General features: G+C 43.7%; 2 protein-coding genes across 2 annotated transcripts; both read right to left on the bottom strand.

Annotated features, from left to right (window-relative positions):
• Window positions 1–1,757: 1,757 nt before the first annotated feature.
• Window positions 1,758–5,266, bottom strand: LOC115561470 (matrix metalloproteinase-9). Its single transcript, XM_030381608.1, has 10 exons — window positions 5,102–5,266; window positions 4,780–4,953; window positions 4,481–4,654; window positions 4,190–4,363; window positions 3,919–4,074; window positions 3,641–3,812; window positions 3,398–3,531; window positions 2,969–3,119; window positions 2,480–2,583; window positions 1,758–2,388 (listed from the first exon to the last, which is right to left on the bottom strand). Exons 1-10 carry the CDS (start codon window positions 5,262–5,264, stop codon window positions 2,264–2,266), a joined length of 1,527 nt encoding a protein of 508 aa, XP_030237468.1. The 5' UTR covers window positions 5,265–5,266; the 3' UTR covers window positions 1,758–2,263.
• Window positions 5,267–17,992: 12,726 nt separating this feature from the next.
• Window positions 17,993–23,444, bottom strand: LOC115549681 (adenosine receptor A1-like). Its single transcript, XM_030365017.1, has 2 exons — window positions 22,781–23,444; window positions 17,993–20,489 (listed from the first exon to the last, which is right to left on the bottom strand). The coding sequence occupies exons 1-2, from the start codon at window positions 23,119–23,121 to the stop codon at window positions 19,700–19,702; spliced, it is 1,131 nt and encodes a 376-aa protein (XP_030220877.1). The 5' UTR covers window positions 23,122–23,444; the 3' UTR covers window positions 17,993–19,699.
• Between the last annotated feature and the right edge of the window lie 368 nt (window positions 23,445–23,812).

The raw sequence follows: 23,812 nt of genomic DNA, 5'->3' as shown, positions 1-23,812 counted from the left end.
TTTTGATGAGCTCAGACTGCTCACGAGCAGTGTCGTATGTTCCGACATGGAGAATCACACGTCTAATTGAGGACGGGAGCGAGCGCAGAAGCCCCGGAAGTTTGCTGGTGATGACAGGGACCGTGGCTCCGGGGAAAAAGTGAGTTGCAGCGTTGAAAAAGCGTGTGTTCCTTATAATGGAGTCTCCGACTACTTATGTGGTCGGAAGGAAAAGGGGCTGAGGGGCTGACAGCCGTGGAATCTCGGAGGCAAAGAGTTTTAAGGGGTTTAAAATAACGATTTCGTTTTACCATTACACATGCCCCATCATTCCAAGTTCATAGCTTTTTGGTAGAATCTGCTAAAAACAGCCAACTTAAGAATGCGTATACATGCGACTTTTTGCTCCCAAACGAACATCCCAACTCGTTATCATACTAAACATATCCAAGATCCATTTTACACCTGATTGGGCTTTTAATAGACTACTTCGTTTCATCCGCTGCCAGGGGCGGATCTAGAATAATATTCATGGGGTGGCAAGAGGGGGACAGGAGATATTGAGGGGTGGCACGCTCTGGCAGAAGTATATACAGTATGCCGATTTAATTAAAGCCATATCAATCAATATTTACTTGGAAAGCCCCCACATTTAGATATTTTGACTCAATAACATTATATTTAATTTATTGTGGGATGAGTAAAGCCTTACATTTAAACATAAAAGGTTTCAGACAAAATGTAATAAATGATTACTGAATAATTACAAAATCAACCTGCCTTACAACAAACACCTGCACTATTACAACCGCAGGGGCATGGGGCTAAAAATATATGCAAAGAGAGCTGCAACATGTACTTTAGTTAACAATAAGTTGGTATTGGTCCATGAGATATTCCTATCAGATGTCAATCATCAGTCCAACTTGAGTGCAAATATCACTTTATTCACCGATTCCAATTATTTACATACAATGCCACCCTCAAAGTGCGGTGACATAGAATAACTCCCAAAGTAGAGTGTATTACCTGCATGCTTGGAAGAGCCAAATGGGGATTCAGGGGAAGTGCTATCAAAGATTTCCCTCTCTTTCTTTTCTCTTTCTTTAATTTCTAAGTATTTAAGACCTTTTGGGTTTACCTTATTATTTTTTTTGCTCTTGATGTGAAGCTTGTTTTATTATTAATTATTGATGACTTATATTGGTTTATAAAAGTTCAGACAGGTGTGCAACCAAGTAGATTAGAGATGGCCATTTGTAAATTATTTACAGAAGATGACTTGCATTTTGTTGTCCAAGTACCTGTTACTTGGTTCAATGACAATAAAGTTTAATATAATCAAATCGAATGACTGTTGATACAAAAGGAGGCACATGAAGTTAACGGTCAGGAAAACCAGCTGAGTGTAGAAGGGTTTGTGTTTGCTAGCGCGTCTTTAGCGCGGATTGCAATTCTTATTGCAGCCTGCAGGGTTATGCGAGAAACATACGGAGGGACGCGGTCGTTGAGCTCCGCCGCCCCACATTGCATGACACGTTAAAATCAACTAGAATCGCCACCATCAATTTGATATCAAAATCACTTAAATCGAGATTTAAGTGGATATTTCGACATTAATCTCGTCATGGTAAAAAAAAAAGGAAATCATCATGGTGTCCCTAATGCGCCGTACGTCGTTTTCATAACTATCAATGATTTGTGCATTAATTAAGAATTCGGTCTGGACTCTGAAAATATTTAGTTGTATATTTATTGGAATTAAATGTCAACTTAAATACAATACAAAATATCTCATTTTATAAATTATTTCAGTGATGGAGACATGCAATGCCACCCAGTGCAAATAACTGGCATCAAGCCAAAATACACAAAACAAACAATATTTTGACAGGATAAACATTTGGCCTATCTGTTGCTTAAAAACTAAATACTGAAACAGTCTGAGCCTGTCAGACATAAAACCTTATTCTGATCTGATGCAGATTCTGTTTTGGAGAGAACAGTTATGTTCCTATTCCTGCTGTTCGCATCCATAACCTGTTCACAAATGAAGAGTGATGCAACAATAGAGTTTCACACTTAAAGTACCTTCATCTGAGTCATTCAACTAAACAGCGTGATGTTGTGTAGCGTGATTGCGTGGGACTCAGGACCCCAAAAATGGCAGTTAACAATTTTGCATTGCATGTGACTGTTCACAGTTCAAGAGGAACTGCCAACAAATTATTACTAAATGTTAATTTGATCGCATATTGTCACAAGTGTTCTTCAAGTGGGCTTCTCAGGCCTGCAGGCCGGAGGCGTCTGAACACTTGAGGAGATCATACTTGATGTAGCCAACACGGTTGACCTGGCGACGAGAATTCATACGCCAGTAGAAGCGATCACGGCAGAAGTAAATGTGACCTAGAGTTGAAGGAGATTCAGATTGACATGTAAGATGTAGAAAACTTTTTAAAGTACTTCAAATAATGGCTGAAACTATTCAGATATTTACCTTTGTACAGGAAAACATCGTGGACATCACTGGGAACTCCGCCGAAGACCGTGTCAGTTGTCCGAGGATATCCTCTGTCCATCTTGAGAGTTGTCACATCAAGCCTGGTAGCATGAAATACAATATAATGACCATTATTGTTTAATACAGGCAAAGAAAGTGAGTTTCTCAGAAAGTCTTCGGTAATTATGGTCGATATAACATATTCCTGCATGTAAATATTGCTTGTATACCATTCTTCTTGTATATTGTTGCCTAGCATATATATTTTTAGCATTTTGTACTTTTGCACATTTATAAAAATTGTTGGCGTTTGCTGCTGCTGGAAGTGCAATTTCCTGAGGGAACCTTCCCGAGGGATTAATAAAGTTCTTATTCACCCATCCATCTATCAATCAGAGGTTTGCCTGTTTTTGTTATGTTTGCAGGTTTTCTTCAACCACCATGTTTGCACCCAAGCATAAAGGTTCAGTGCCCAGCGAATCTCACCTCCAGTAGTTCTCCCCGTTGAAGAGCAGGACTTTGCTCCCCTTTCTCTGCACGGATCCCTCCACCGTCTGAACACTGCTCGGCAGGCCCAGCTTCTCGATGCTGCGGGGTCCAAGTACCTTCTTGCCAGTGTACACCCAGAACTGAGTTCCTTTGAACACAATTGGAAACATTTATGTTAATGCAGGGGGCAGGATAGTGTAGTGGCTACTAGTGCTACAATCCCAGCCATAAGGTGCTTGGTTTGATCCTCAATGTCCGCAGCCTACCTCTGTGGGCAACCTTGAACAAAATGCTTAACCCCTCCTTACTCCTCAGTGCAATGTATCTTCTTCACTTTGATTGAGGTAAGATAAAGGTGGCTGCTAAATAATTAAATATAACTGCAATTGATTTATGTGTTCCATTAACTGAGGGAAGATCGCTCACCTGCAAAGAAGTACATCTTTTTGGTTTCCGGGTCCTCAAAGGCAGAGTCAATCTTAGCTGGCAGGGCCGGCCACCCCTCAGAAATAGCAAATGGACCCTTAGCCTTATCGCTGTTGGTCTTTTTCCAGTAATATCTGATGGAGAAAATATTATTATTAAAAGTTAGAACAAAGGCCCCGCAATTTCCAATGTATGTTTTCTTTCCTGAACGTAGACAGACAGATACATTGCGTTTTGACCTACCCATCCTTGAAGAAGTGCAGCACATTCCCAATCTCAGTGATTGCGTCAAAGGTCGTGACCTGACAGACATCATTGTCTGGATCTACAGGTGTCGGTGTGGTGGTTGTTGTTGGTCTGGTGGTCGTCGTGGTGATGGGACCCGGGGGACTGGGGTGCGGGCCGGTTTTAGGTCCTGGGGAAATACAATTTTAGAATTAGAGGATAATGTTTGCTTGTCATCGAAGTTGCAATATTTTATTGAGAACTATACTGAATGATTTTTTGTTTTTATTACTTACCGTAGAGATACTGAATGCCTTCAACGTCGTCCTCATTTAGGGAAAAGTTCTCAATGAATCTGTACATGGGAAACATAAGTGCGTCTCTGACTTTGGAGTGGTCCAGGCCCAGGGCATGTCCAAACTCGTGGGCTGCTACCAGGAACAGACTGTACCCTGGGGGCAGAAAAAGAGCCACTTAAAATTAAGAAATCATCATTCAACATTCAATCTGTCATCTTATAAGAAGAAGACTCAGTGTTGCATTAATAGTCTTTTTTTTTTTACTCACCTTGGTCAGGACAGAATCCCCATTTGGTGTCGGTGTCAAAGTTATCAGTGGTGGCACACCATAGCCTTCCGTCATTGCGTCCCTCGCTAGTGCAGGAGTCGTACGAATTCCCCTGGAACTGGAAGGGGAAGCGACAAGACTCGCCCTCTGAATTTCCTCCGACCACAGCCGTTTCTGGTGGAGCAAAGAAATTCAATTGTACAATTTTAAAAAAGTAGAAGAGGAAAAAGACAATGTGCTGTGTGGGCAGTAATTCATCGATCATACACCAGGCAAAGGTTGGCTACTCACCACGACTGGGGCAAAATCCAAATTTCATGTCGTTGTCAAAGTTGTCAGTGGTGGAACACCAGCGGTAGCCGTCACTACGGCCCTCCGTGGTGCAACTATCGTACGTCTCCCCAAGAAATACGAAGGGAAATACGCATGGTTTGTCATCGCTGTTGCCTCCGAACGTGTACAAAACTGCCAGGAGTAAACAGGAACGGATGGGAAATGATTATCGATGTTGTCAGCAATCCCCGTGCCCCCAGATAGCTTCATTTTTAAGAGGCCATGTCATGGCCCTCAATATAAATTGTCGATCTTACGTTCACTGGGGCAGAAGCCAAACTTCTTGTCCGTTCCGAAGTCGGCTGTAGTGGAACACCATGGCAGGTTGTCGGAGCGTCCGTCCGTGGTACAGCTGCTGTACGACTTTCCGAGGAAGGTGAAAGGGAAGTGGCACAAAGCTCCCTCTGCATTGCCGTACAACGTCTTCACAACTTGTGTGGGAAAGAGGGAAGACAGAAATAAATAGCTAGATTTTATTGCCATTAATGAAGTGACCACTAGGGGGAGGTGTTCGGTAAATACAGCAGGGGATGTGGAAGTCGGTTCCCTCATGAGTAATAAAGGCCTTCGTGTTCCTACCTGTCCCTTGGCCTAGGGTCCAGATCTCATCATCGTCAAAGTGGGCGTCACCCTGGATCCCTTCGCCGGTTTTGCCTTTAAAGGGGATCTTGCTGACTTCCTCATGCGTCAATATCCCAAGTTCAGCTCTAATGTTTTCTTTTACCTTGTTGAGGAAACACATTTAATACTTCATTGAATTGCATCTCATATTTGACTATGTGTATTATGACTATTACTATCATTATCACTTGCATAACCATTTGTGCCTGCATGCATGAGTGTGCACTTGAATGTGAGGTATATTTTACATAGAGGCCATGTTTCTTCTTTCTATACTTTCAAAACACATTTAACAGTTTTAAATTTGATGACGCTAATATAGGCCTATTAGCTTTGCTAAATTAATAGTTTTAGTAATTACGTGCGTTTGCACAATTGTTGTGGATAAGTGATGCAGTTATTATGTTTTGATCCGTCATTCCGACTCACTAGGTTACCACACAAATTACCAACATTACCATTGTCACTATGAATCATCATGATGGAATATGCCTTCCCAGTCACATCTCATGATGAAGTCAAACATAAATCATGAAAACCAACCACAACATGAAAGAAATTATTTGCAGATGTAACTCAAACTTTACATTTGGTTAAAGGTATTATGTTAAACATTTACAATAGACAAAATGCCTACAGTGGATCAAACATGCTGGTTGGATGTTTGTAGATTTGATGTTACTTGTCAATGAAATGGAGAAGAGACCAATTATCAAATGGCCTGAATCATATATTAATGATTAAATGAACAATATAACTTTGAATGAATAATTCCCAAAAACACAGATACGTTTAATTTATATTCAACCCCAAGCTCCCATCCTCTCAAGATGATTCAAGGGCAAATTCAAGGGTGTTGTCAAGGATATACTATAAAAGTAGGTCATCATACGGTTACAAGGGCATTTAAAAGAAGGAAATTAAAACCATTGAATCCCTCTTAAAAACACATTTTATGAACATTCTTGTATATTTTACAAGCGAAGCTCAACAGCAGCAACCTTAATGGAGTTATTCATCTTCATTTAAGTTTATATTTAGGAAATAGTTTTTTTAATGCTGTCTGAGCAATGTTTTCATTTATATTTCATGTGCTTTTGTGTAGGTATAAATTACATCCGAGTTTTTTGGTTAATCAGAAATGTCTTACCAAGTATGTTGAGACTTATCCGTTTATGTAATTTGACCAAGAACTGTTTATCTTTTTTTATGATAGCCTGAATATTCTGGTGTTATTGCAGTTCACTGGCCAGGTTTTATTTACACTGCATGAGCATCTTGGGCCAACTTCAAACAGAATCCCCAGCACACACTGTCTATCATCTCATGATGTTTTCACGCTCATAGAGACATAATCACAAGGTTATTTCTGCCTCTGTGTGGCTCCCCGGAGCATCCCCAGGCCTGCTTTGAAAACATCTGCCACTGATTTTACATGGCGTCAAAGGCTTATGAACATGGCTCCATGAATGTAAACACACGCCATATTTCATTTGGCTCTGCCACTTCTTGCAAACAAACACTGACGCTTAAAATATTAACATTGTTGTTGTTGGGCTTCGCTTCCAAATTTAGCCTGGATCTCCATGCATGAGTCTGTTGGTACACAGCACGCAGCCAGACTACGTCATGAGTGCATGAGTGGAAAACATGATGGTTGAGAAGTCGGCCCTTCATGTCAAAACGTAAACATAGATGGAATGTATAGGATTAGGTTAGGAAACGTTGGCATGTGGGGTCTAGCCTTTGCAGACGTCACCACCTTCCTATTTGTTTAGGGAAGAGAGTGCGTAAGAGAGCACTAAAGAAACACAACATTGAATACGGTCCAGCAGAATGTATCCTGGCAAAACCATGCATTTCTTTTTTTTTATATTTATGATTCAACATCTCTATTTTACTACCAATTGTGATAGTGACAAGCCCTGTTTGTTTCCAAACTGCAATATAAACTACAGTGTTTCTCGCGGGTCGTTTAAGTGACCAAAATCACTTCCTGTCTGGTATGGTTTCTGTCCAGCTCCACTCCTCATACGCCCACCACAGAGCTGTGTTGACATTGTGACGTTGTGGCCATGCTACTCTGAAGTGTGTCACGGTACTTTTCCCTGCTCAGGTCTGCTGAGAGCGCATTACCAAACTCCCTTGAATGAGATTAGTATTTTTAACTCAGGGAGAATGATTAAATGTAAATAAACTGAGACTATGGAACTCCCTTGAATGAGATTAGTATTTTTAACTCAGGGAGAATGATTAAATGTAAATAAACTGAGACTATGGAACTCCCTTGAATGAGATTAGTATTTTTAACTCAGAGAGAATGATTAAATGTAAATAAACTGAGACTATGGAACTCCCTTGAATGAGATTAGTATTTTTAACTCAGGGAGAATGATTAAATGTAAATAAGCTGAGACTATGGAAGCGTACTTGTGAAACATCTCCACCACCAACATTGAGTCAATCAGCTAAAGTTTGCCATGGAGGACTACAGCACTGAATCATGCTGGCCTGGAGCAGCAGACAGGGCTGGCTGTTTCCTTTATCATATAAGCCTCTTTTAGATGTTTGAGACCATGAGTCATATTAGACCTAGCCTGTTGTTAGTTTCCTTGTTTGTTTCAGCAGACCGGCTGACCGACTTAAAGACATGCAACACATATATAATTGATATCAGGTGCCACAGCAGTAGGTATTCATACATATTTTAATTCATTTAAATAGTGCCAATATCCCATTCAACCCTAAGGTAAGGGGGTTGAGTGTAAGGTAAGGTAATACCACTGAGAGCTCAATCCCAAAAACATCAGCGTCAGCACTCAGGCTCCCTCTCATCAATATGCTTGCTGTCTTAGCAGCCAATGAAGTTGAGGACCACTGCAGTGCGTCACATTGAATAACTCACTTCCATAATTCGATCCCAATAGGTGAGCAAACTCTGTGACTCTAATGAATCAAACAGGATGTGACAGATATCCAGCAGTGTGTGGCACAAGCTGAGGCCTAAAAAAAAAAAAAGTTTGGTTCCTGTTGGTTGTCAGTTGAGGTCATGGGTAGGTAGGGAATTTATTTTATTTTTTCCAGCGGCAGCGAATGATAGGTAGGTTGTTTTCATTTAAAAACGAGAAAATTCGCTCATCCTTGTACAGAATGAAGAGGTGCTGTACCAAAACGTAATTACATAAAAAAAAAATATATATATATATATATATATTTTTTTTATAAAACTCATAAAATAATTTGGGTCGCACATAAATTGACGGGGTCGGTCGGAAACCGGAACCAAACAAAAATTTTTTTTAGGCCTGAGTGTGAGAACCGGTTTCGTTGCTTGTCTCACAGTCAGGGGCGCCGAAAAGGGGGGGTAAAGGAGACGGATTCTAGGGGCCCATGATGGAGGGGGGCCCAGAGAGGCCCCTAATGATGATGAAATTATAATACAGAAGGCCCTGTAAAGATTATTTTCATGGGGCCCAAAATCCCTAGCGGCGCCCCTGCTCACAGTAGATCCTGAACCGTAACAAATGTCTTGAAATTATAGAGGGGATTGATGGTGGAGGTTCCTCAAAATGAGATTACGCAAACTTTTTATCTGAACCAAAGAAGGGGTGGATTCCACTGAGGGACACATCAAGACTACAACTGCTGAGGGCCTTGGCCCCCGAGGCCAGGGACCCTGGCATGGACTTGCTGGCTACAGATGTGTATGGCTGTAGGGGCTTTATGGAAAGCTGCCTCCTACTAATGCAGTTAAAGGCTAATGTCTACCAGGCAACAGTGGTTGGGTTTATGGGTGTGGTCATGGGGGGACTGATCATGCTGCAGTGAACAATATTATTGAAAAGTCAACTGTGGATGTTTGGTTGAAACAACGCCTTCATGACTTATTTTAAGAAATCCTATTTAAAGAGCTGTCTTAAAACATCGACATAAATCTGTTTTGTGTTACGCAGATGAGCACAAGGAAAATATAGAACAGCGCATTGGACACTTATCTTGCAATCTTAGCCTCGGGACAACAGACCTGCAGGCCCGAGTAGAACGGCAGCATAGCAGGGATGGATGGCAGAGATAATATATCATAATGTGTATGTGCCTGTGCCTGTGTGTCACGGGAGACTTTAAAAATGGATCCAGGAGTGGAGAAAAAAGGGGAAAGAAAGATGGGAACTTCCCCCTTCCCTTTAAGGACAGACTGCTGATAGTAGGAAGCTGGGGACGTTAGTCAGGCTCAGCATGTTCTGGTATGTTGATGCAGCAGACTCATTCACATCTTTGTAGGCAGTAACAAATCCATGCGTAAGGCCTAAGCCACAGGGACGCATGGCTAGCTGCAGCGTGTACCGTCGTGAAGGGTCGCTTTTAGGGAGTGAGGTCACTTGGGGGGTGGCAATTATCCCTGGGATAGGATCATTTTTTTTGTGTAAGAAGTTATATTCTGATGCTTTTTGATGACCTCTGGAGCCTTATTTATATTCAAAGAACATGTCTCTATGATTGAAAATTGTAAATGTCTAACAATTAAAATGTTCATAACAGGAAACACTTGCCATGCTAAAGTAAGTATCAGACTAAACAAAAAATGCTTGTATTTATGCGACCATAGTTTATTGGATTATTAAATCTTATTTCACGCTCGTACACACACACGCACACACACACACACACACAAACACACACACACACACACACACACATACACAAACACACACAATACAGTTTATGCAATCTAGTGCAATAGGAGGCGCTGCCTGCGTGCCCCATGGGGTCATTAGCGGGAAGACTATGATTTTCCTGGAATGCCCACCAAACTGCTTGCTCCGTGCCTTAGCATTGTCATCGTCTGTGGTCACACGTTGGTTGATTCGGTCGCAGTTGTTTTTCGTTGGAATCATGTTTTGAAAGCACTGCTGGACCAGCAGCACTTGGATGAGACACAACTTACCTTTAGATTTTCTTTTAAACTTGACCTGCCCTGATATATAATATCCTTCAGCGCTGTACCAGAGCTACAGTCTGTTAGCTGTTTCAATCTACAACCACAGGGTGTTAAATGACCCGAGAACCACACTAAACTAGAAACCTAGGAATCTGGATATCTCTAATAAAACCACAGGCCTCAGTTCAAACAGCCCACTGCACTTGTATTAACCGCAAAACAAATGGTGGGGGGAAAGTTAAAGCCAAGTTCAAGGAGTTTCAAAAGAAAACAGGATTTCAAGGCTCAAAATGTAAGGCACCTAATCTAGAACTTACCTTACCTTGATATTCTTAACCAATTTTGGTGATCTAATTGATGTACCTCTCTGAATATTAATGCATTTTATTTGAGGAGCTAAGCAGGGCTTTTTGGGCAGCAATCAAAAGACAATAGCAATATAGTATGCGATCATCTTCTCATCAGGACCTCATCAGGAAAGGAGAGAAGTTAATGAGGGAGACAGTGGGGCACCTGGGGTTCTCTCTCTCTCTCTCTCTCTCTCTCTCTCTCTCTCTCTCTCTCTCTCTCTCTCTCTCTCTCTCTTTTTCAGTTATGTGATCTAATTGATGTACTCTTCTGAATATTGATGAATTATTTGAGGATCTAAGTAGGGCCTTTTGGGCGGCAATCGAAAGACTAGAAATCTCTCTCTCTCTCTCTCTCTCTCTCTCTCTCTCTCTCTCTCTCTCTCTCTCTCTCTCTCTCTCTCTCTCTCTCTCTCTCTCTCTCTCTCTCTCTCTCTCTCTCTCTCTCTCTCTCTCTCTCTCTCTCTCTCTCTCTCTCTCTCTCTCTCTCTCTCTCTCTCTCTCTCTCTCTCTCTCTCTCTCTCTCTCTCTCTCTCTCTCTCTCTCTCTCTCTCTCTCTCTCTCTCTCTCTCTCTCTCTTGTCACTGAGCGTATTTTTTATCAAACCATGCAACCACATGGCTTCCCAGCAGGGGGCGGTCTGTCACTAACTGTACGTCCACACCAGGGCTCACAAAGTTTCGCTGCGAATTTTTCTGTTCGCTTTGGTCGCTCAAGTCGCTCATGACGTACAATTCAATTATGCAGACGCATTTAAAGGAGCCGTATGCGTTTAGTAGGCCCTACAGACAGCCATATCAAATAGTGAACTCTCCCATACACCTTGGCCATATTGCCGAGACGGTTTTGCTTGTTCGATAAAGTGCTTCGACAACAAGTAGGACAGTGATTCCCCCCAATACAAAAAAAATCCTAAAATGTAGGCTAATTACAACCGAGAACAAAAAACCCTGCGTGCTGTAGTAGTTAAAATATGTTTCACTGATCTGGATCTGCAAATCATGATCTGCACTCATTCGTCGCATTCAAAAGAAATAGACATTCGCGCACATGGCTAATTTGCATACGTGCACAGGACTGGTTGGCTCCGCAAGGCAAATAATGGAACATATCGATCTATCTAGGCTTTTCTGTCTATCTATCTATCAACGCGTGTCTAGTTTTAATGTGATGTATTGTGTGTATGTCCAGTCAGACTTGTTCTGTGTGGTCTTGTAGGCTACTGTCCTGTGTGGGCCGAACCACCTAAATGGATTCCCGACGATTTGTGTCGTTTGGTATTAATAAAGACTTGACTAGGCTTTCTATCTATCTAGACTAGATATATCCCTTGTCATTTATCCCTCGTCTTGTCGATTAGTTTGTTTATGTGACGATTTCAAAAACTTTTTTGGTTTTGTTTAAAGCATGCTACACGCGATTGGTTGGTTAGATTGGTGGCATGGAGAGCAAATTAAAATGATTCCCGCTTAAATACGAACGTTCTAGATGTAGCCTATAAATACTCCCGCTTATCATCACTTGATATCCAAACCACTACGGCGTTTCGATCTCTGAACTGAAAAGGGGTGGGTTCGTACAACACCGGGTGCCCAGTTACAGCCGCGATTAATACTTCAGCCGACATTTTGTTCAGTGAGTGAATAAAGGTAGGTAGGAACCAAAGTGCCTGCCGATGTTCCCTGGGATCCACGCAAGCGAAGAGCGTCTACATTACGATTGGCTGTCAGTGTTTGGCCGCTGAAGCGAATAATAGTCATTTGCATAAAGTTAAAAAGTTTTCAACTTCTTTTTGACGCTCTGGTCGCTCAACTTTGGCCGCTGGTAGCGTTGGTCGCTTTGGTCGCTCTTGCCCATAGAAAGTGAATGACTTCCGGCGATTTGGTCGCTCAATTCGCTTCTGGTGTGGACGGGCAGTAACTGTACGTCCACACCAGGAGCGACCATAGCGTCAAAGACGCTTTGGTCGCTCACAAAGTTTCGCTGCGAATTTTTCTGTTCGCTTTGGTCGCTCAAGGCGTACAATTCAATTATGCAGACGCATTTAAAGGAGCCGTATGCGTTTAGTAGGCCCTACAGACAGCCATATCAAATAGTGAACTCTCCCATACACCTTGGCCATATTGCCGAGACGGTTTTGCTTGTTCGATAAAGTGCTTCGACAACAAGTAGGACAGTGATTCCCCCCAATATAAAAAAAATCCTAAAATGTAGGCTAATTACAACCGAGAACAAAAAACCCTGCGTGCTGTAGTAGTTAAAATATGTTTCACTGATCTGGATCTGCAAATCATGATCTGCACTCATTCGTCGCATTCAAAACAAATAGACATTAGCGCACATGGCTAATTTGCATACGTGCACAGGACTGGTTGGCTCCGCAAGGCAAATAATGGAACATATCTATCTATCTAGGCCTTTCTGTCTATCTATCTATCAACGCGTGTCTAGTTTTAATGTGATGTATTGTGTGTATGTCCAGTCAGACTTGTTCTGTGTGGTCTTGTAGGCTACTGTCCTGTGTGGGACGAACCACCGAAATGGATTCCCGACGATTTGTGTCGTTTGGTATTAATAAAGACTTGACTATCTATCTATCTAGACTATTTAATTAACAATTATTCACCTCAGGCTCCGTGAATAGTGGGGAATAGAGGGATAAATGACAAGGGATAAATCTCTTGTCTTTTATCCCTCTATTCCCCACTATTCACGGAGCCTGAGGTGTGAGCCTCGTCTTGTCGATTAGTTTGTTTATGTGACGATTTCAAAAACTTTTTTGGTTTTGTTTAAAGCATGCTACACGCGATTGGTTGGTTAGATTGGTGGCATGTAGAGCAAATTATAATGATTCCCGCTTAAATACGAACGTTCTAGATATAGCCTATAAATACTCCCGCTTATCATCACTTGATATCCAAACCACTATGGCGTTTCGATCTCTGAACTGAAAAAGGGTGGGTTCGTACAACACCGGGTGCCCAGTTACAGCCGCGATTAATACTTCAGCCGACATTTTGTTCAGTGAGTGAATAAAGGTAGGTAGGAACCAAAGTGCCTGCCGATGTTCCCTGGGATCCACGCAAGCGAAGAGCGTCTACATTCCGATTGGCTGTCAGTGTTTGGTCGCTGAAGCGAATAATAGTAATTTGCATAAAGTTACAAAGTTTTCAACTTCTTTTTGACGCTCTGGTCGCTCAACTTTGGCCGCTGGTAGCGTTGGTCGCTTTGGTCGCTTTGGTCGCTCTTGCCCATACTGTACGTCCACACCAGGAGCGACCATAGCGTCAAAGACGCTTTGGTCGCTCACAAAGTTTCGCTGCGAATTTTTCTGTTCGCTTTGGTCGCTCAAGTCGCTCATGACGTACAATTCAATTATGCAGACGCATTTAAAGGAGCCGTATGCGTTTAGTAGGCCCTACAGACAGCCATATCAAATAGTGAACTCTCCCATACACCTTGGCCATATTGCCGAGACGGTTTTGCTTGTTCGATAAAGTGCTTCGACAACAAGTAGGACAGTGATTCCCCCCAATATACAAAAAATCCTAAAATGTAGGCTAATTACAACCGAGAACAAAAAACCCTGCGTGCTGTAGTAGTTAAAATATGTTTCACTGATCTGGATCTGCAAATCATGATCTGCACTCATTCGTCGCATTCAAAACAAATAGACATGGCTAATTTGCATAGGCCTACGTGCACAGGACTGGTTGGCTCCGCAAGGCAAATAATGGAACATATCTATCTATCTAGGCCTTTCTTTCTGTCTATCTATCTATCAACGCGTGTCTAGTTTTAATGTGTATTGTGTGTATGTCCAGTCAGACTTGTTCTGTGTGGTCTTGTAGGCTACTGTCCTGTGTGGGACGAACCACCTAAATGGATTCCCGACGATTTGTGTCGTTTGGTATTAATAAAGACTTGACTATCTATCTATCTAGACTATTTAATTAAAAATTATTCACCTCAGGCTCCGTGAATAGTGGGGAATAGAGGGATAAATGCAAGGGATATATCTCTTGTCTTTTATCCCTCTGTTCCCCACTATTCACGGAGCCTGAGGTGTGAGCCTCGTCTTGTAGATTAGTTTGTTTATGTGACGATTTCAAAAACTTTTTTGGTATTGTTTAAAGCATGCTACACGCGATTGGTTGGTTAGATTGGTGGCATGTAGAGCAAATTATAATGATTCCCGCTTAAATACGAACGTTCTAGATGTAGCCTATAAATACTCCCGCTTATCATTACTTGATATCCAAACCACTATGGCGTTACGATCTCTGAACTGAAAAAGGGTGGGTTCGTACAACACCGGGTGCCCAGTTACAGCCGCGATTAATACTTCAGCCGACATTTTGTTCAGTGAGTGAATAAAGGTAGGTAGGAACCAAAGTGCCTGCCGATGTTCCCTGGGATCCACGCAAGCGAAGAGCGTCTACATTCCGATTGGCTGTCAGTGTTTGGTCGCTGAAGCGAATAATAGTCATTTGCATAAAGTTAAAAAGTTTTCAACTTCTTTTTGACGCTCTGGTCGCTCAACTTTGGCCGCTGGTAGCGTTGGTCGCTTTGGTCGCTTTGGTCGCTCTTGCCCATAGAAAGTGAATGACTTCCGGCGATTTGGTCGCTCAATTCGCTTCTGGTGTGGACGGACAGATAGAAAGTGAATGACTTCCGGCGATTTGGTCGCTCAATTCGCTTCTGGTGTGGACGGACAGTAACGCTACGAGCTTCAGCCGAGTCAGACAAAGAAAAACGAAATTTGCCAAAAGTTAAAGCAGAAACTGATTCAACCCCATCAATGAAGCTAAATCTGCTTTTGTAAACTACTTCTACAAGGCTGCTTTTCAAATTTCTTATTCTTTCGTAATTATCTTCAATAAACAATTTCTTTACAAAGCACAACCAGAGTAGATTTACATGTGACACTCTACTTGGCAGTTTGTGGCCATAATTCCATGCTGACGCCTGAAAATGCAATATCGAGACTGACCTTATTTTTCAAAGTCATGTTCTGTTAATAATTAATGTGTGTGTGTGTGCGTGTGCGTGTGCGTGTGCGTGCGTGCGTGCGTGCGTGCGTGCGTGCGTGCGTGCGTGCGTGCGTGCGTGCGTGTGTGTGTGTGTGTGTGTACGGGCGCGCGCACGTGTTCGTACATGAGAACAAAAAACTACAATTGACTTGAATTATCCATATCATCTATTTAAGAGCCAACAGTGAATCACAACGACATTTCATTTTGCGTGTAGGACAGAAAATAACCATTTCGGAAAACTTGACAGTAAACAAAAGAAGAAAAAAGTGTTTTGGATTTCATGAAGGTGTTTTTTTTTAGAATTGATCTGCAACGTCATTGTATATTGTATTGTTGTATCGTGTAGATTTGTTTTTTTCTATTGCTGTAGTTTATTGTTGCATCTACTTTTAGTATGTTTCCAAATATATTATTAGGATGGTTCATTTTCATATGACTGTATTGTATTAAAGTGGTTGTGTTTATAATGGGTTGTTGTTTGTTTGTATTGTTTCGTCGTCGTGTTGTTCTGTTCTGCTATATTGTTGACATCGTTGTGTTTGTGTGTGTTTTATTGCCCTCTCCTACAGTCAGTGTTGTCATGTCACACCATCTGACACGGGCCCCCGGCCCCCCAGGCACCCGACCCCCCACCCCCCCCGAGCAGTGCCACCTGGAGCCCTGTCCACTTGGCTATTCATGACCTGTGGTCCGGCAGGTAGATGAGACCACTCGTCCATTTTTAATGCCAGAAGCCCTCCAGCGGGGCATAAATATCCATCTCTCCCCCCTAAGCCTGACCAGGCGGGGGCATGCCTTTGTGGACAGCGCGGCGGCATTGCCAAATGGTGAGAGGAAGCGATTCAACCGAGAGGAAGGAGAAAAAACAAAGGGGTACTTAAGATGTTTAGATCAGGTGGACACGTCCAGCAAATAGGCCCCTCCTTTAAGCCTCGTCAGATGAGATTCTTTGAAATCCTCTTTGAAAACAGCACATCGCTATTATGTATTCCTAGATTGTTCAGTCAACTCGCGGGCCGATTCATCTCAGAGACGGATGGGTCTAAGCCAGACGACGTACCTGCGCTGCACGATGTGAATTTTAAATGTTGGGCGGAGACCCCTTCCACTGGCAAAGCCCCCTCCGGGAAGCGCTATCACCCCAAGGTCGTGGAGTCCTTGGGAGGGGGGGGGGTCGCGTCTGGAAGGGTCACCTCCGCCGCTCGCCTTGAGATAAACACATTGAAGTTGGCTCTAGATCGTTTTAAGTTCTTATCTGAACTCACTCCCTAAACACATACCCCTGTTTTGCCCGGAAATCGAGGTCGACTGGCAAGCAACCGTTTGAGAAAAATAACATTCACACGTGAAATGCTGACTTTTTGCATGTAAACACATCTGGGATATCAGACCGGGATAATTGATTTGAATAGGCCATTTGGGTGGCCTTGCATGGTATTAAGGTACAATATGTCTGGTGTGTTTCCTGTGGTATTGATTCAAGGGTGGCAACATATGAAAGATGAGACTAAAAAGATTGCAATGATGACGGGCTATTCGATATCCAGTCCCCTAGGAGAGAGAGAGAGAGAGAGAGAGAGAGAGAGAGAGAGAGAGAGAGAGAGAGAGAGAGAGAGAGAGAGAGAGAGAGAGAGAGAGAGAGAGAGAGAGAGAGAGAGAGAGAGAGAGAGAGACACACACACACACACACACACACACACACACACACACACACACACACACACACACACACACTCACAGAAAGAAACCGAGATAACGAGAGAGAGGAGGAGGAGGAGGAGAGGAGTTAGCACTTTATACTCAGTACAGTTTGTCCAGAAACTACTGGCGTCCTGTAATTATTCAACAGAATGTATATCCTCAGAGAGGAGACACAAGCAGTTTTATCTCAGAAACACACACTATGTTGCCCAGACCCAAGGTAGGAACAGTAATAGGAATTCCAGGGGTCTGCTGAGGCCATCGTGCAGGCACCAATACAGTTGGGATTGCTTAGCCTTACTCAAGCTTTGTGGTCTGAGGATTTGAATGAAGCTGCACCATAGCATTTATCAGCCGACACCCAGGGTATGCATGGTAATACAGATGGAAAGGAATCAAATTGTCCCTTTGATCACTGTAAGGAAAGCGAAGGCAAGTTTGCGTTTCTTCATTTGCATTGTATCGCAGTTTGCACAACAACATTTTCATGAGATCTTTTCATGGAAATGATGCTGGAAGCTATCCCTTGTTGCATTTTGCCTCATGCATTGTTAAGTTTTAACCTCCGCTGCTCAAATTATGCATGCTTATGTACATCTTCCGGCCAATGCGCTTAATTTCGAACTGGTCGATTTCGCACACTGTCACGTATTATTGAACATCAGACCTTTAAATAGCATCTGGTGTGTTATTTAGAAGACAGAATCAATCCAAGCAAGATATCAGACCTCACCATGGGAAGGGAAACCAAGTCAATTGACCCGGAAAGGGCAGAAACAAATGGCACATACATGCAATGCATTAAGTAGTAAAGCACTCTTGGTACTCTGGAGGGAAAAAAATCTTTTCATTTTATCTTTATTCATTCACTTTTACCCTCAAGTGTGCTATGTACAGGACAACCGGCCTTAATACTTAATGAGCCCGTCAAGATACATACAGTGTGACTTGCATGAACGATTCTTGTTTCTGACAATATGTAAAATCGATATAATCTCAGCATTAGGGCTTCTTTGTTCACTGTAACTCCACAGAAAAGCATTGACAACACAGTTGTCAAGGACAGCTAAAACTGGCCTCAGGGATTGTTACTCAGTTTGCGAAAACATCTGTGTTGACGCTCTCACCAGTTTCAAAACCACAGAATGAAACTTTACATCCTTTGCATTTTTGCCATTAAAGTACAAAATAAAAGGTAAATGTCTTTGTCTGATGACGTACGCTTTGCGTTCTGTACATTGATGATATAGCACTGTTGTAAAGATGGTCACAATGTCAACTATTCTTGAACATGAGTACACCAGAAAACTAAGCATCCAGGCTATGGATGCCTCGTTTCCCAGAAAAATGTCCTACTCAGGATGAAAGGAAATTGCAAGCTCCCTCAGATAACAGTTTGCAATTCACACTGAATTATGGTGGTGCTTCTGTGAACATGTGTATGTGCGCACTGTGCATGTATATGTGTGTGTGTGTGTGTGTGTGAGTGCTTTGTGCGTGTGTTTTGCACATGCACAGTTTTGCTTGTACGTTGGTGCATCTGTAAACATTTAGTGCAACATTTTTCAGAAGCGTAGCTTTGATCCCTCCCTCTATACACAGAACGTATGCACAGACACAGCCTCTGAGAGAACATTGTATGTCCATTGTCCATACCTCACAGTTGTCCGCTCTGCACCTGAACCCAGCTACTGGTAAACGGTGGGACTCAAACCCCCAGATAATATAATAGAAGAGGGATTCCAAAGTCCCGTTGTCAGCACATCTCTTTGTCCCAGTTGGCTCTTCCAAGGGTGGTTCACCGTCCGCCAGGTAGGGGCCCACAAGGGCTCTGGGGCCCCTGAAGGATGCGAGGAGGATGCTCACAGCACGCCACAGAAACAGTCTTTTGCTACAGTATTAGAAGTTACATGATCGTTACATTCATATTTCTTCAGCCATTGACAGTTCAAACCAGCACTCACGTTTGTGTAGCGAGACAGATCTTGTCTATCACCACTACAATAGGTTGTAATCCCTGTTGCAAATCCCATCATCTTGTGTTAATACGATCTTGAATCCGGATACAGAACAATAACATTCATATACATTGCACACTATGTAATGGCCACATGGACGAGTTGACATTATATACAGAAGAAAAAACCTTGTAGATAAAGATAACAAATGTCCTAAAGTCTAAGTCTAAAATGGACACCTTATCGTCAAAGAGAGGTGCATTATTGAAAATTAATGTATACCCTCATTGCCATAGTTGTTGCACTCCTGCTGAAATCACAATCTCCCTCCTTGTCTTCCACTCTTTTGTACCGTCAAACACACTAACACACACATTCCGCGTGTAGAGTGTAGATACACAATTCATATATTGTTAAACTGCTAGGCGCCAATGTCATGCTCGTAGTCTGTGACTATTTAGCATCCAAGCATTTTGGAGGTTGGACCGACTCCTTCCCCTCACGGGAATACATCCAGCGTGAGAGGGCATCCAAGTAACGCATCATCACCCGACCGGGATCCCCCGCTGGCCACCTTACACAGAGTTCTGCTCCAGTATGGACAGTGCTTGCTTAGGGCCCAGCTCCAGCGGGTGTCGGGGGGTTGGCGACTGTGGTTTCGGGGGACCGTTGTTTGGCATGTCCTTGAGCAGGAGGGGTGGCGGGGGCGCGGCCGCCTGCCTCGGGTCTGGCTCCGGCATCTCCTTCCTCTCGCTGGCCTGCATCTCCAGCGCCGACACATCCTTGCAGCAGAAGTACTGCTCCCAGATCTTCTGGAAGGCGGTGCGGAACTTCTTGATGCGGAAGGCGTAGACGATGGGGTTGACGGCGGAGTTGCCGTGCGTGAGGAGGATGGCGATGTAGAGGAGGAACATCGGCGTCTGGCAGTGGGGGCAGAACAGCGTGATGCAGTTGAGGATGTGGAGCGGCAGCCAGCTGACGGCGAAGAGGAAGAGCACCAGGGCCAGCGACTTGGCTAGGTTGAGCTCCTTGTCGTAGTACTTGTGGGGGTCCGAGTGGCCGCCGGCGCCCTTCTTCTTGTTCAGGTGCTTGTGGATCATGTAGAAGATCTCGGCGTAGATGACCAGCATGAGCAGCAGCGGGGGCAGGACCCAGCCGAAGAAGTTGAAGTAGACCATGTAGTCCATGCTGATGACGTTCTCGAACTGGCAGGTGATGACCAGGTCGGGGCTGATGGAGCCGTTCTCCCGGAGGCCCGAGAGGTTGTTCCAGCCCAGCATGGGCGTCAGGCCCACGATGAAAGCCACCGTCCAGCAGAGGACCACAGCCAGGCCGGCCCGCCGAGGGGTCACCACCCTGCGGTAGCTGCATGGATGACAGGACAAGGCAAAGGCTCAGTCGTGCATCGCACCGGGCATCCTTCTTATATTACCACTACGAGGAAAATCCTTATCGAGACATTGAATGATCTTCACGTTCTTCACTCGTTTTATCGTTTACAAAACCAACCAACGTTTTTCATATCATGAAATATAAATCTGCATTTTAATTATCTATAGACGATTTTGCCCATTATATTTGGTGATGAGATAAATTGTTCATTGTTCTCCACTCACTATTACCACTTTGCATACGGAATGTGCACAATGGACAAGATGCTGATGCATATCTCATGATATGATAATGATATGATATAATATAGTGCAGAGGTGGCATTGTTCCTCATAGATTCATCTTGAAGAGAAAATTGCTTCCCTGCATGCTCCCTCCAAAACTCAAACTAAAGCACATCTTAATATCTTGATAACCTCAGATCCCCTGACAGCCTCACGCCTCTGATCATGCTACAGCCCATGATACAGACCGTCTGACCATCGCCCACCAACTCCCACGACTTCACGCCAATGAACCAAGCAGAGGCGAACACACAGGCGGCAGCGAGCGGTGAGCAGAGTTTCCCGTCGGCCCTCTGGCCTTTCCATTCCTAACCCTGGTCTCATAGGTCGTCTTGCCGGGTCACCGCGGAGCAGCAGCCTTCATTGTGGGCAGAGGCTGTGCGAGGTGAATGTGTCAATGCTCTACTTCCCCATATAGAGAGAGCTGATGACTGATGGCTAGGGGATGATGCAGAGGGTCTGTAGTCTGTTGGCCTCTGTCGCCTAAATCAATTCGAGGTTAACCAAAGGGAAAATAAACAAGAACAGGATGTGTTTTCAGACCGCTGATGATCAGTAATTATAGGTTTAACATAATTACATTTAACATTTAACATAGCCTTTGCGTCTCCACGGGCTGCACGGTGAAGCCACTGTATGGTCTAATAACTACTTGATTAAAACAATGATTAGACATTACAGTCTTATGAAAGGCCCTGATTCTGAAGTAGCACAACACAATTATTCTGATAATGAGCCACAGGACCGCGGAGAGGGGGAACATTGGTGACACTGTGATGTGCACCACACGGGACTGTTGCAAGGAGACCCAGACTGGGCACACTGCATGGGAGCGCTGTGAAACCAGTAAACACACACTGTTGTCATAGGAACACATGCTGGGGGTGAACGATCCATGCCAATATCTTATCAAGCAGGACGAATGACGAATCGCCACTGCACAAGGCTCGCGTGTCAAGACCTTTGTACTAATTTGCGAGAGAGAGAGTGAGTGAGAGAGAGAGAGGAGGGAGACAATTTGTGTGTTAATATGCAGATATTAATCTAAATGGCTTGAAATTGCACACTCTAGGTTGATTACCATTCTATTAATATAAGAAATGTGAATAATCATTCCCTGACATGAGTACATTTATCCAAAACAAAAGGGAATAACAAGGATTGGCAGCATTAGCAGATGGGTTGTAAATTCATTGATGGGTTGTAAATGACAATCTAGCACATTTTACATTGAAGACATTTTTTAATCCTCAGATATCCAAACAGACAAATGCTGCAGCATGTATAGCCTCACAATTTGATCCCAAAGATTTCCTCAACATAAATTCTTAAATGGCAAATTACTATTGATATCAGCATGCAAATACAATGCCCATCGTCTGTTACCTGCCTCACTCCCAGATCTCAGCTGGTTCCCCTGCTCTGCTCTCACCCCGGCGGTCGGTATATTTGAATACAAAATAAAAACACTTTGCTCTCATTGAATGACCATATTTAGTGCAGAGGCACACTTACTAAATACATGACCAAAGATGGACATTTTCTCTGCCAACTAAATTATTTTGATCTACCCATGCTCTGGTGTGCTGTCCCGTCAGCAATGTAGAGGGAATCAGATCACCATGTAACTTACATGGTGCCCCTGTGTGCCCCTACCACACAGACAGATGAGATGACACCCTTGAGAACATCTGTGCCAGGGAACACATACTAGGACATTCAACTTCTCAGAGTCACCATGACTTACCAACACCATCCTCTCCACAAGCACAACCATCACCGCAGTCATAGTCGTCAGCCTCAGCACCAACATTGTTTTAACGACCTGGCCGCCTCCATTCACAAACAATCAGGGGGGAATTCCTTATTATCCAGAAACGGTGTACTTATGTGTAGTTAATATAACGGAATGCATGGGCTATCAGGATTATTAGGGTGAATGAAAGTTGTGACCTACTGACAGTATACGTAGATATTTACCTGGTTGGGATCTTGACCCTGAGGTAGCGGTCGACCGCTATGGCCAGGAGGGCAAGGATTGAACTTTGGGTGAGCACGAGCACCGTGCACGCCACGAGCAAGCAGCTGTAAAAGTGGGTTTGGAGTCCGATGCTGATGGTTATAGCTAAAGGTATAACGAGGGCGCCCACCGCGATGTCCGCCAGAGCCAGAGACACGATAAAACAAAACGTGGTATCTCGCAACGATCTATTAATTTTCACCGCCCACACCACCATCACGTTCCCCACAACAGAAGTGACTGCGATAGCCACCTCCATTCCGATGTAGAGCAACTGGGCTGGGGAGAATGGCTCTGGCATGTTCACGGATGATACTGGCCTTGATGGGAAACAAATTGATTCCACACACAAAAAAAAACGACCAGGCAATCGTTCCGCACTCAGTTCCGAATTCACAACACCAAACCTAGGCTGCAGCGCTGCAATCCACGTTCGTTTGGGGATGTCGCCAAAGTTGAACTATAAGAATCCATTGGGTAGGCTACCACGTTGGAATATTTCAGAGAATATTCAACCAAATTGCAAGCCAGAAATACAATTATGTATAAATACAATTGTTCTTCATGGAAGCAGGTGCCGTTCTCCTGCGGCTATGGTGCGCTATCCCGCTTTTGTGGTGTGCTGCTGCGACCGCCAACTCCCCCCGCTTCAGACAGAGCCATGCTTACGCGCGGGGTCCATGCATCCAACAGAGGTGCGCTTCGGTCTGTCTTCGAATTGATGTATCCGGTCCCAGCTGTTATGTATGCCTAATATAGATTTGGTTTCGTTAACGAAGAAGCCAACTCTATGCTCGGGGCGAAGGAGCGCGCTCCCGGGCTGCATGTGTCCCAGTGAGTCGAGTGTTATTCGCTTTGTGCTCCGAGCACTGTCCATACACACGGATATGTCTTCATGCATGCGTATCAGCAAGTTATCTCAGGTATCTATCTTGGTAGATCGTGTTCTTTGGTGCGTCTTGCTGGCGAGTGGCTACCATTCAAAAACAAAT

The sequence above is a fragment of the Gadus morhua genome, chromosome 1 (assembly GCF_902167405.1).
Source record: "Gadus morhua chromosome 1, gadMor3.0, whole genome shotgun sequence".
NCBI classification, from domain to species: Eukaryota; Metazoa; Chordata; class Actinopteri; order Gadiformes; family Gadidae; genus Gadus; species Gadus morhua.
This window is presented reverse-complemented; position numbering and strand designations above follow the sequence as displayed.